This window comes from Eutrigla gurnardus (assembly GCF_963514095.1).
Source record: "Eutrigla gurnardus genome assembly, chromosome: 20".
Classification (NCBI taxonomy): Eukaryota; Metazoa; Chordata; class Actinopteri; order Perciformes; family Triglidae; genus Eutrigla; species Eutrigla gurnardus.
Genome location: NC_139931.1, coordinates 5,471,693 through 5,486,130, shown reverse-complemented (window position 1 = coordinate 5,486,130; position 14,438 = coordinate 5,471,693). Strand labels below are relative to the sequence as shown.

Below are 14,438 nucleotides of genomic sequence, written 5' to 3'. Positions count from 1 at the left end.
GCTAGAAAAATCCTTAATTGCCACCAATTCTGGTTAATTTAGTCTCCGTTAGTTTCATCTCAATTTCAGCCTTAATTAAACTAGTAAAAGTAATGAATAAATCACCTTGTGCGTCAGGTCTTCATTAAAGGGGAAGGTGTTGGATGTGGGAGTCTGTCTGTCCTCCGTGTCCGTGTCCCCTGAGGATGACCCGTAAGCACTGTCCGGGGAAATCAGCTTCACCTCCTCCTGCCTCTGCGTTTCACAGACTGCCTTCCATCCCGTTTGTTTTACAGCCTGAACGCGTTTTCTGGTCAAAAGCAGACGAGCTTCAGCAAATAAACTTCAAAATTCCTCTCCTTCAGCTTTGTCTGTCAGTCATCCCCTCCTCCGCTCCTCCTTCTCTGCGGGTATATATCCTGAACAAAGACAGAATCCTGACTGTTCTTTGCTAAATATTTATATGAAAGCATCACTGAGGTGTAGTTTACAGTATTTATGAAGTAAAATCCATGTCTGGCATTTCAACAAGGAAGCGGTCAGCACCCTGGAGAGTGCTCTCCTTCTCATAAACATGTCCTCCCTCCTTTATTCACGTTCAATGGGAAAAGCATCGAACTGGGAATTTAAGACAACGGAGGTTTAATGTAGTCCATCTGACATTAGAAACCCCAAGAATTACCATCCTAATGCTACGTGATTCAGTTAAAGATGAGATATGTGGTAAGAGAAAAAAAAAACTTTAATTAAAAGTGTCTTTAGTTGAGTCAGGAGGAGTTTTCCGAGAGGCAAAAAGTGACTTTGATAAGAGTCACCGCGCTCAGCTGCTGCTGGTTATCACAGACCTTAAGAGACCCCCCCCCCCCCCCCCCAAAAAAAAACATAGGTTCTGCTTCAAACATCACTAAACACCGGGACTGTCAAAAAACATCATTAGACAGCAGTTTTTAATAGTTTAACAGAGCAATGGCAATGAACGAACAACACACATACTTCCTCGCAAACAGTATAGAAAAATAACATCTGTTCCACTGATAACTCTTGCTCTCTCGTATCGATAAAACTGGGGCTTCACTGAAGCAACTTCACTGTGCAAGGTAAACAAGGTCACTTGAAAACTCATATGGTGGCCAACTATTATTTAAGAACATTTAAAATTAGGTAACAATGCAAACTAAGACACAGACTGGGGGGGCCTCACTATCCTCTGAAAAGGCATACATTGCACATCTCTGGAAGCTATTATCCCGTAGTAAACAATTCATCTTTCCACTAAGTCAAGGCAGCTTAGATTCTCTCGATCTCGCTAAAATAAAAACACAAAACATACAGTTGAACATTTTTGGACTTGAGTTGAATTGAAATGCAGCATAGATAATGAAATGAAAACGATAACCAAAACCGATACACAGGAGGTATAAACGGATTGTGTCGAACCGAGTTCGCAATGTAAAAGTATTGATTTTAAAAGAAAGATTTTGGGAAACGCATATTCGCCATCTTGTAAGCGACTGATAGCACATTCAGCAGCAGTCAGTTAGCTTAGCATAAAGACTGTAAACAGTTGGCCAGGCTCCAAAATCTGCTTGATCCGTACACAAACAGAAGTGTAAAAACAACAAATTGAAAAGTTTCGAGTCAAACTAGCATTATTTCTGTTCAGTTATTGGCTATTCTCAACCTATAAATAGTCCACATCACCATCAGTAAAACTGCAATTTGTTGTTTTTACACTTTGATTTTTTTTATGGGTTAAATAAACAACTAAGCATTAGAGGCACTGATAGCATGATTTAGTTGCCTTTTGGAAGCCAGGCTAGCTGTTTCATCGTGTTTTTGCTAAGCTAGGTTAGCCTCCTATTTAATCTTACAAGACATGAGTGGTATCAATCTTCCCTTTTAACTGGACAAGAAAGCAAACGGAACAATTCCTTCTCAGTTTCAAGACAATTTTCTTCATCTAGCAAAGTTGGCTGTAGTTTTTTTTTTTTTAATTCCAGAGGATTTTACCTCGACAGTTAATTCTTGACCTTGAAAACAACAACTAACAAACTGACAAAACAATCTCAACTTAAGGGTTGTTTAGTCACATGTTCTGAAGGTTTAGACCATCAGCTGGTTTTCACAGAACTGTAGCTGGATGTTTGTAGATTGTTTTGACATGCATTTAAAAAAAGACTTTTGTATGTAACCTGGCTATCTGCAGCCTTAATGCCACACTTCCTCTGACCAGAACAACTACTCAAAGTGGCTTCGAACAATGGACGTCTAAGAGAACATTTACTGCTAGTTCAGGGAACTAACCGACAAAACAAATACATAAAAAAATAACATGTTCAAAAACGATATGTCAGAGTCAACGTAACTAAAATGGATATACTCTCTAGAATCTGGTATTTAGTGATGTGTCTGTGCAGGGGAGCGCCGGTGCAAGTACCTGCTTTAGAGTCAACTGTAAAATGAAATGAAAGTGACGTGATCCGTAACTTGTGCTCCTCTCACTGTAACCAAGTGACCTCTGTTTAACATCATAGTACTACAGTAAAGTGCACTTCACCTGTCTGCTTCAAAATAAGCACAACAATGTGATTCAAAGGTTCCACTCTCCCTTGAAAGGAAGAGTCTGTTGAGACTGTGCACCCAAACAGAGTTCAAACATGCACTGAGATTGTTTTTGTTTTTTTCCCACCCCCATACTGCGACCCTGACTGGCAGCCTGCGCGTCAGCAGAAGAACACAATACATCTGGCATCCATGTAACCTTTCAGCAAACAATGACACAAGTCTTTTGCGCTTGCAAACTTCTATGTGCAAATTTCCAGCCGTCACATCCTCCTCTTTTAAGTCCGTGTCACCACTTCACTGAGAATGCCTCGACTCCTCAGTGCAGGAAGATGTCTTGTTGTTTATGTGCCCTTGAGCTCTGAGATGATATCCGGTTCACACAGGTTCTCTGGGAGCTCTCCAGTGCAGGTCCAGCTCTCCCTCTGTTTTCCTGTCTATGTGTTGAAGTCTAGAGTCTCCGCTCTCTCGGGGCTACCTGATCCGCCCATCAATTTTGACTGGGCCCAGATCGGATTTTGGGTCCGGGGACAGAGAGCTCCAGGAGGTCTTGGAGCAAGGTCCCAATGCTGGGCAAGAGGAAATCTGTGTGGTGCACAGACCACCTGTGACCCAGAATGTCGCTATGCTGCTGTCCACCCACGCCTCAAGGGCCTGACCCAGCAGCTGGGCTTTACGCTGGGCCTCCTGCATGGCCGACTCCTGGGGAGGCAGCTTCAGCACGGAGCTCAGCTGCTGGAAGCTCTGCTCCAGGTACAGGTTACCTGGAGGACCTGCATGGAGCCAGTTGTCGTCTTCTGGAGTAGACATTAACATTTGCAGACGAGAAATTAGTTATCAAATATTAAACTTCCAAATCTGGTAATGTTACAGATATCTTCTTATCAACAATGCTGTGAAAAGACACATTTTCTGTGTGTCCAAAGACTTCAGTGTCAAGCCGTTTTTTAAATAATTTTAAATAGTTTTGTTCTTTCATAGGAATTGTTGACAATGACAAAAATATAGGGTATTCCCAACTCCAACATTTAAACATTTAAACCTCACCTTTGCGTAGTGGCTCCTTATCTTTGAAGGTTAAGGGCATGACAAGGAAGTGAACTTCTGCCACGCGCTCCCACTGTTTTAACACCCGTACCGTCCAGGTACCGGGCCGCAGGGGGCGCTGCAGCGGGGGTTTGTACTGAGTGTACTCTGCATCCACATCCACGGAAATGTCATAAGATGCTGCCACCACCAGAGCTGGGTCAATCCATACGATGGTGGCTGTGAGGTTGGGGCCACGTGCCCACTTCTGGACTGCCAGCGGTTCATTTAAAGGGCCGATCACGCCGCCAAAGTTACGAAAGATTCTTTCTTTGGGATCCCAGTCTGTGCCGATCTGCCAGGGAGAGAGACAAATGAATCTGTAAAGGCTTTGGCTTTCATATTTTATTTCAGGAAAAGGCGTGGGTGAATCTGTTAGCACTTTCTGCTCTAGTCTTCATCCCATAATTAACATATTTTTAAAACTAATTAAACTTCAAAGTTCAGGTTAGGACAGATCAAGCCCTGATTAAACCAAGCCATTTTTTTCATATCAGGAATAAAATCTTCATGTGAAGCAGTTTTCTTAGGTTACCTTGATATTACAATTATAAAAAAAGGTTCAGGGCAGAATCTTGATTGATAATGAAGTATCCTTATTTTTGTTAGACAGGAAGTACACTTACTTCCAGATTCTTGAGCCTTTCAAACTCCTTCAGGTTCGTCTCGAGGACAAGCGTGGCTTGAGGCACTGCCCACATCTCCAGTGTGTCCCTGGCCTTTGAACCTATGGACTGGACTTCCTGACGCACCAGGTAGCCTTGGAAACGGTCATCATAAAAGTACATGTGTACTGATAGAGGGTGGCCTACTGGTTTTAACCTGCACATGAGTGAAAATAAAAAGAGAGGATTGTATCCAGCAAAGAAACAATCTTGTTATATAATTTACAGATCCCAAAGAATAAAAAAGTGACTACGGACCTGCAGACCTCCACATTGCTCTGAGTCGTCACCAGATTCTTTAGGCCCAGACGAAAGAAAGCAGTGTAAGCAGTGAGAGCCGCGTCACTGAGTGAGCCCATGCCATCCGACTGCTCAAACAGACTCTCCCAGTACGCCTTGATGGCAATTGTGCCTGGAGCGTACTGGCCATACAGGTGAGTGTCCAGGATGTCTATGGCCTCCTGGTTCACCGATGACTCAAACTTGCGGGCAAAGAATGTTGGACGGGTCAATTGCTGTGGGGAAAAAAAACCAAAGAATAACCAAAAATAAGCTTTTGAGACACTGAACCAAACTGGTGCAAGCTAGGTAAAGAAATGTATTAAAAGAAAAAAGACATGAGCTGTCGCAGCTGGCCCACTCACCTGGATGCGGATGAGGTCTTGTGGTTTGAAATCATTGGGAGAGCAGCCGCACCAGTCGACAATGTGCTTGTACTGGCATTTACAGCCCAGCTTGCGGTTCCAGTTGGTGACGCGGAGGTTGTTGTCCACCAGGGTGTCACACATATGACTGTTCCCGAGCACCGTGTGGAAGAAGGACTAGGAAGAAGCCGCAGTAAATGCACATTAATGCGGTGCTGTGCAACGTAACAAAGGCTGCGTTGTGGTGGTGGAGATACTGTAAACCTTCAAAGACGAGTATAAACAATTTATATCCACTGACTCTAATTTGCAAAAGGTTACGCGTCTGTAGCCCCAAACACAAGGGAACAAACCACCGCACCCTTCTGAGACATTATACCACACGGCCAGATAAACTCAAGTGAACCCCTCTCTCGTCTGGCACCTCTGCTGCACGCTGCGCCTGAAAGCTTAAAGTATTACATTATCTCCGCTCCTAGGCTGTTCTGACTTGGCAGGGGGGGACAAGCCTGAGACAGACTTGTATATCAAAGTATCTGTCTCAACTACGGGAGATAAACAGACCACCTAAGGCTGACTTACCTCAGCAGGGAGCAGAGCGTAGGAATAGAACTGCTTCAGCCCTGACACCAGGTCATCCTGGGAGTTGATGACATATTCCACGAAGCGGCGGGTGAGCGCAAACCAATCGGAGCCGCCTGAGACCTCCAAGCCTTCTGGGATGCTGCGTTCGCCAAGACGCCACATGTGGTTGTCACACTCATGGAAGAGACGGTCAAGGCCCTGCTTCTTAATAAACCTTCAACGCAGACAGAACACCGTTTAAAATTGATGTGTGTTGGAGAGGCATTGTGGTGCTATATGCAGCATTCATCAAGGTAAATGATCAACAAACCATTTCTGTCTGAGCTGCCACGCTGTATTTAATGATTGCAGAAGAATCGGTTCATCATGTTTCTTTTTGCCTCGTGACATAAGCAGAGTTTGAAATGGTTTGTTGATTGGTCTCCTTGGCTGCTGCCGATTCATTAGAGTATCTCTAAATGATCGACATGCAGCGTTTATTGCCAAGTTGCAACCAATTTGTGTCAAAAACTTGGAAATATCCTTTAATTTGTTGGCATGTGATGTCACATTAAATCGAGCAAAAAACCCAGACCAAATGTGCTTTTGAGCTGGTGTGACGGCTGGCATGCTCACCGGGCATTTTCTCTCCCGTGGGACTTGAGGAAGTTCTTGTCTCTTTGCTGCGACAGGAATACCACCAGTTCATCGTTCGTCCTGTAGGAAGGTGGGATGAGAAATGAGAGGAAGAGGAGTTAAAATTATATTTCTAGAAGATTATTTGTGAATTCAAGTGTTGGCTCTAGTATGGTGCTGTCTGATGATATCCAAGTTTGAAATTAGCTACTTTAGCGGGATTTAGTTGACATGGGATTGTGTCCAACCAGCCTCAGAAGTCCAGCAAAAATGTTATCAGGAAGAAAAAACGCCTATTTACTGCCAGCTTTGTGATTTAGTGCAGAAAACAATCTGTTAATGCTGCTACTAGACTACTCTTCATCTGGGAAAATGCTGCGGCTGCTACTGATTTTGCAGTCACTGTCAGTCATCAAAGGAATCAAATCCCCCTTGCCAGTACTGAAAGATTAAACCAACAATGAAAAAGGCAATCACAAAATAAGCAACACATACTGGAAACGCTGTAAAGACTCTGATGCACAACACCAGTATTTGCACTGGATATACTGTATTGAACACTTGAATGGAGCTGGGCCACACCTTTAACCAGAATGCAGGTTAAATGCAAAAAAAGCTATGTAAGAGTTCAGCTGTGGACTAAATCATTTGCATAACGTTGCTTTGCTGACCTGGTGGGGAAATCTGTAGCGCTAAGATTGATGAAGAAATCCCACTTCCAGTCCAGCATGGAGAGCAGGTCCTGCATGCTGCGTAGGTAGGCCTTCAGGAGGCTGGCACCACCCCAGATGGTCACCATCCGCCAGGGTGTGGCTCGTATGTTTGGGTACTGCTGGGCTATCTGCAGGACCTCCCGGTGCATGTAGCTGGACCGCTGGAGAATTTCAAAGCAAATAGGCCAAAACCGTTAAATGAGTGAAAGCTGAGGTTCTGCATTACAAACGTGATTTAATTCCCACAGATCTGCAGCTGCCACCGTGCCAAGACAACCTCACAAAGCTGACTCACGTTGAAAGAGAATTTGATCCGAGCAGAACAACAGCCACATGGAGCTTAGTATTATGGGTCACCATGGTGATGGGGAGAGGAAATTGAAATTAGCCTTGTAGCAAATTTCCTTCTGAAAGAAGCAATAGGTTGCAGTGATGCAGGACTAGAATGAACTGAGTTTAAAGGATACTACTCTACAGTATTAATACTAAAAAAAGTCAAGCATGGATTCAACTTTAGGAAGGAATAAAGGACAAGGTGAAGAAAGTCAAACAGCTTTCATAGACGTTAAATACACCTATGAGGCTGAAGGTTGCAGGAAGCAAAGATCTGTATGATCAAAATACTTTTTTTTATTTTCCTTTAATTAGGTTAATTCCAAACTCATTAATAAGCACCCCGTTTCTAAATGAGCATTGCTACTGAAAAGGTCCTGAAGCGATAAATGGGCAGTTTGTTACAGGACAAAAAGTTTGATTGTTTCGTTAAGTGAAGCACAAACAGTGTGCTACTGACTTTGTCCTGCATTAAATTAAGAGAAGACAAGTCTTGAATTTTGCCAGGACTTCTTCAGATATTGCAATAATCTGTTGGTACCCTAGTGGTTTGCATGGTGGACTGCAGAGGAGCTGGTAGACAGACTCCAGTACAACCTGACCTGCTTTACAGCCTCATCTCTCAGCTTTTGCCTCAGAAAAACATGGGGTTAGGTTGGCCGAGTGTCTAGAAGATAGTGCGTCCCACTGACTACCTATTCATCACTGATCTACCGTCCCTTGGCAGTAGAACAGAGCAGCACCCCAGGACTCAACAACCTTTCCGGCTACACAGGTGCACTGACGACAGGCACCTGTTTCTCTGCTGTCTACGCTGAACGCACCTGAGGTCTCTGCCTCAGTAGCAGTAGTCAGGCGTACATTTGTATTCCTGCTGCACACGTTAGCAGACTTTAGCCCCTAAGAATAACCACTCTTTACTCTATCCAGGCTAATCCCCTTCACCACGCTGTGAGACCTACGGGATATATTTAACCTTCATAATGCAAGAAGACCTGACTGGTAAAAGCATTTGTGAGCTCAGTGCAGCCACAACCAAGCAGGGCCAATGTTCAGTACAGTCATAAATAAACAATGCTGTAAGCTAGTATACCCGGCAGAACATTTTCAAGGTTTTCAAGTAGAAGAATGAATCATCTCTTATTTGGATGTTTCCATCATGCAGAACAATGATGTTTGTGTGTAAGCAAGGGCAGTTGTAATTCCACGTACATATTACAGAACATGCAAAGTAGTCGAGGCACTGTGATCTCCTTTAAGGGCTTACCTTGTCCACATGGATGTAGTAGTAGTGGTCATGGTGATATATGGCTTTGATGAGGCGCTTCAGCTGGCGTACAGCTCGTCCGTGGACCATCAGAACAAAAGCCACTCTGACGGGATTCTCCACTTTGGACAGGCTGTTGTCCAGCTCGCCAACAGCCTGGGCCTGATTTGATATACCTGGTCAAAAGAGACATAAAGGACTGACTCAGTAGGGTCAAAGAATAATCTCCTATAAACTGGGTGTTGAGAAAGACACTCTTGAATACTATTCTGGCAGGTTAAAAAATAGGTTTATGGGTGAAATGTAAAGGATTGTTTTGGCCTAATTTATTATTTAAATGTTTTTTCTCCAGCAAAGCTTCCCACACACAGGATTGCTGCCAACTGTGTTCACTGGAATGCACAAACAAACTCGAGGCGTGGGCTGAGTGTTTTTCCCCTCTGCAACACAACAGTACATTACAGTTATGTCTTATACTCCAGCTATACACACGTATATAAAATCAGAGATATGTGTGATTTGATTGGCTGCCTATGATGTCTACTTGGAGTGCAAGTGAAGCAGTGGCTGATATACACGACATTAATGTGGAACATTTTTTTTTACTTTTGTAATTTACTGGAAAAATCCTAAGAATGCATGTTCTTAATTATGAAAACCACAACTGAACCACAATGAAATGTTGTTCATGAACTCATAAAGAGACAGTATGATTATGTTTGGTTATTTCCCAGAAAACAAACCCCATATTCATAGAATATTTATGAAGCGTTTATAATGAGAGGTTTTGATTGAATTTAATCAGTGGGTGAAACATCACACAAATAAATATAACTGAATAGATTGCACCTTTGGCGTATTCACACTATCGGTGCACATGTTCTCACCGAGCTGGGGGCAGAACTGAGGAAGTGCGTCTGGCATGAGCTTCCCGGCCTGGTGCTGACACACGATGTTGGCGATCTCCTGTCTGCACTGCTGGGACCCGGCGCGATGAAGGGCAGACAGCGCGTCCTTGCCTATGATATCACACTTAGGCACAAAGTCACTGCTGGATGCTTGGTGTGCCCCGTCCACGCTGCCCGGCTCCCCCAGTATGGCAGCAGCTGGTAACTTCCCATCCGCCCCACCTCGGGTATCACTGAAGTTTCGGCTGCTGGACAGGTCATGGAGGACCACACCATCCAATCCAGCTCCCATCATCCCCCGCCCCTGGGGAGACTTCAGCCTGACGCCTGGCTTTTCTACTTTGCGGCTGGTCCCTCTCCTCAGCGCGCTGGTTGCTGTGCCCCCCGTCCTCTCTGCCCTGCCGCTCCATCTGCCCCTGTTCCTCCCCGACAAAGAGTTCTGTTTCTCCCAAAGTGAGCCGTCTCTCTTGAGGTCCTGGCTGTTGTGGTCAGGGAGCTTAGACCGTCTTGTTTTTCTCTGAGGAGAGGAGAAGAAAGCAGGACAGAGAGACAGAGAAAAGGGGGTGACAGAGAAAGAGCATTTTAAATCCAGTCTTGGACAAACTACTGTGATTCACAATCCAGGATTGATTTAAGGTAAACTAAGACTGCCATGAAGACAACAAGTGAAAGAGCCTCAGAGGGAAGGATGTGTTTACTTGTTTTTTTCTTTAATTTCTCTGATCTGGGTTATTTTTAGCTGAGCCTCTGCCTTTTTGTGGCGCTAATCTGCTAAAAGCACAGTTCTGGATAGACACACAATGAATCCAATGATTCACTGTAGAGACCTCAACCAACCTCTGTCTACACCCTCTGGTAAAAGAAAACGCAGAAGGAATGCATAAAAATGTAAGTCACGTGTTGTAGACGCTGACACAGAAAGTGAGCATGAAATCTCATCCATTAAGGCGGTTATACTGACAATCCTTATCAGACAGCTTCTGTCTGTGTTTGTTGGGAGGGTGCATATGTTTTAACTGCATGTATATGCATTTATGAGATCTCAAAGGGGTAAATACAACGCATGCAGCCAAAATCGTATCAAATGCAATAGGTTACAAATGTTCTCATCATCTTAGACATGATCCTCTTACCGTACATCTGATTTATTGTACTAATTGTGTCCCATAACTGGAGTCGTTGGCTGTAAGTAAGATTGCTAAAGGAGACATTTGTCATGTAGTTGTGGCTTGGTGAAAATCACCAGCATAAGGGAAACTCCAAAGGGTGGCTTGAGTGCAGCTCCAGTAGAAAATTTTAGTTAAATAAAAGCAGGAAAGTATCTTTGTAAACATTTCAGTTCAGTGAGGTACTGTTATGATGTAAGGACCCTGAGGAAGGATACACCACACCCATCATTAATCTGGGTTTCTCCCAACAGTTAAAATGTCCAAAGTGTGTAAAATAATTTGAATGCAAGAGTAGAGGAGCCGTCTTAGTGGAGCAAAAATCACAAAACACAAAAATGGAAAGCAGTCTTTGGAAAAACAAAAACAGGACGCAAGTCATTTTTAAATCTTCTACCCAAACAGCATCACAGCGTTTGGCACGCTGCATTACTGGATCACACAAAAGACCCTTTAAAATATGCACTGGGAGAAGAGGAAGGAGAAGAGTGAGTGGGCTGGGAGCTTTCGGCCGCTGACAGATGAGATGGAAGGACTCATGCTCGCTCGCCTCTCGCTGCCGGCATGCTGAGCCGATAGCCCCAGAGACGGTGGGAACGGGAGAGGGACTGGTGCTGTGTGGTAGGATGAGGAGCCAGATAACACAGTGCCAACAAACCAGCTGCCAACCAACACAGCAGAGTTTGCTATTGATAGCCAACTACACTCTCAAGCCCATTACAGTAAGAGGCACTGTGGAGCCCAGTCACATACCAGTCATTGCAGTGCAAGCCTCTTTCAGTGAGTTTATATGCACTTGAATAACCTGGCTATCGTCAACTTTCTGCAGAAACCTGATGTCTCCAACTTCACCTAAACAAGACACCCAGTACTTTTGTTCTCAACATCAAAGTCTGTTGTCTCATAACTGCTAAATTAATAAAAATACTACTGTGAACATCTTCTATGCCTTTTGCCAGACAACACTGATAAAAACCCCCGCGTAAGTTTCAACTGCGAGAGTAAATGTTCACACACAGAAGACAAGCGCTCAGCGGGGGCTTATGTTTCAATTTTCCTTATCACTCGTTTTCACAGCTTTTAATTAACACCATCATGTCAAAAAAAAGTAATGTTTTGATTCAAAGCCAAGCCAGACAGCCTCTTTACTTTCAAATTAAATTGGAGTGAAACCGTATCAGCGTCACCATCTACTGAAGGGGGAAGCAGCGGCGAGCGCTCTGTAGGAAAGCACAGGCAAGCCGAGGGTAACGCGAGGATGACAGAGTCCTCACAATCCTTCCCTCCTTCTGTACAAGGGCTTTCAATACAAACACAGCGTGGCTGTGTTCACACATGCACAGCAAGCCACTGATTAGAGCAGATGCAAGTTAACGCAGAGACCACACACCATTAAGGAATCCAGCCACTCATGTTGCCCATATTGGCAACCGACTAAGCATGCAGTTCAGCGGCGAAGCGAAGCTAAATGTGCATTCTTAAGCATGAAATTTGTTTCTGCGTCTGCGAGTCCAACACGCAAAAGATGCAATGCGCTGACATTTGCAAAGATGTCAACCAACATAGCTGCGTGTCAGGCGGACACGTGCACTGAGCAGCAGTGTCACGTTACTGAAGCCAGAATGAATCAGAGCTGTTGTCAACTTTAAAGTGTTGATTAAAGTAAAATCAGGTTGTTAATCATATTAAGAGATTTCACAGTTTGTTTGATGTGTTGTGATTTTACAGGCGTGTACGTCTTTACAGTCCTAGGTGAGCTACAGTTAAACACAGACCCCTGCAGAGATTTCTCTGAAGCATGTTTAAGCCTGAATGCAGACAGGAGAGGTAGCAGAAAGTGCCTGAGGCTCATAATGCAAACAGGAGACTGAAGCCAGAGTATTGCAACTGCAATATGGTGAAAGACATGTCACACTTCCCATCACAATGTGGAAAGGAAATGGATTACTTCATGTCGGCTGGCAACTGGCTTCCCTTGCAGAAATGAATGGCAAATGACCAGACAGGCACTTACTAAGAATTAGGTTTGTGTTTACACTTTGGCTCACAGTTGATTGAATTGGTCCACATCATTGTCTTCATGGACAAAGGTTACTAACATCGGACCATTATCCTTCTCTTCCTCTTTTTTCTGTCAAAACTTCTGTCCTCCACTGACGCTTCGCCCCTCCGGGCACAGATCTGCAATCTCTCTGCGTCAGGAGGAACATACACAATGAGTCTGTGCTTGTCACGTCACGATGAGGGAGACGCCGCGGTTCTAAACTGAGGTTTCAACTTGCATTCCTGCGACTTCCACGTCCACGGTCCTCCATGGGTCACATCTGTTAACAAACTCATTTTACCTTATGTAGGAGGGGGGGCAGAAATAGGCGGTGCCTCGGGGTGGAGAGCTCCAGGTGTGCGAGAGAGAGAAACTCAAGAGATAAGCTTCCCACACTACACTTGGTGGATGTTAGATTGTTTCAGTGCTATGAAGTGGAGGCAACTTGAGCCTTTTATCCCTGGGCTATACTCCCTATGTGTGTATGTGTGTGTGTGTGTGTGTGTGTGTGTGTGTGTGTGTGTGTGTGTGTGTGTGTGTGTGTGTGTGTGTATGTGTGTGATTCAAAGCTCAGTGAGGTCACAAGAAACAGAGCAGAGGAAAAAAAGCCCTCTGGTAGATATAAACACAAACAGAAGAGCAGATGTTAAATACATCTCGGAGGACGTCAAATGGGGCGTTTCAGCTACATATCGATGCGTGTTTATGATCAGTGAATCATAACGGAACCCTTTCACGTGTTTCTCATAAAGTTGCATCACTTCGCAGATGACTCGTAGATGCGTAATGTTAGTTTCGCCTCTCAGCACGTCACGTTTAAATACCAATTAGACGTAAGGTCAGTGGCGGCGGCCAGTGTGAGGACCTCCGCGGCTTCTTACAACAAGTTAACGACCGCGTAACGAGTGCCGGTAATTACACGGTTATGAACATGTAGCACGCTGAAGTGTGCCGGTCTGTTGCCGTGGTCGGTGACGGACAGACGAGAGGAGACGGGGTCGGTTTGTTTGTAACGTAACGTGAAATGTTCCTGAGCGGCGCCGTTCCCCATCTGCTAACTTAGCTAGCATCGGCTAACGTTAACTGTATCATAACACACGGCGAGCTAACGTTACGCTAAGTTAGCGGTTAGCTCTACAATTAAAACCCAAGCGAATGAACGAAAAAATCGGGAGAGCTTGACTCACCTCGGCCTCGCCCTCCTCCAGACTCCTCAGACTCCATACCACGAGTCCCTGGACAGGAGGATAGTTAACGCGGCGGCGATCGCTAGTTTGTACCGTCGGAGCAGCTTCTGTACTCTGTCGCTGGCCACCATTTTTCCGACTCTCCAGTTATAGGCGAGGAGCGCGTGCAGGGTGCATTTTGAACTGCGCGCGCACGCGGAGGCGCTCGCCAGCCTCGGGTTTTCAGCAACGTGTATGTCCAAAACTTCTAATCACCGGTTGGGTTTAGATATTTTTATAATGTGTGTTTTTTTTTCTACGAAACAACGTTTAAAGAAAAAAAATGGAGGTTGTTGGGAAACTCCCAGACCCGCTCCTGGCAGGACCAGGTGTACAGCCCAACTATTTAACCCTTCAGGGGTCACCTCATACTTTGGTACACAAAACAATCTATTGTGAGATGTCTTGTCATATATTTCATGCTTCCTTCTACATGCAGCAGGACATTGTATCATTGGTTATTTTTATTATAGCACATTCCCATGGAGGACATTTCTATTTAGATCTAAAATACATTATGTGACCATACCACTACGCTTTTAGGCCTAATAGTTTTGTTGAAGTAGCCTACAGCTTAAGTTATAGGTGACCTCCTTCACCCTGCTTGCCTTTGGTCCATAATTTAGTAGTAAATAGCCTTTTGAT

General features: G+C 44.5%; 1 protein-coding gene across 1 annotated transcript; it reads right to left on the bottom strand.

The window, feature by feature from the left end:
* Positions 1–909: 909 nt before the first annotated feature.
* Positions 910–13,900, bottom strand: xylt2 (xylosyltransferase II). Its single transcript, XM_084037930.1, is given in 12 exon segments — positions 910–3,338; positions 3,589–3,922; positions 4,254–4,449; positions 4,551–4,807; positions 4,937–5,113; positions 5,519–5,735; positions 6,137–6,217; positions 6,808–7,010; positions 8,450–8,625; positions 9,337–9,874; positions 13,755–13,807; positions 13,810–13,900. Coding segments are annotated over 12 exon segments (2,631 nt in total). The 5' UTR covers positions 13,886–13,900; the 3' UTR covers positions 910–3,015.
* Between the last annotated feature and the right edge of the window lie 538 nt (positions 13,901–14,438).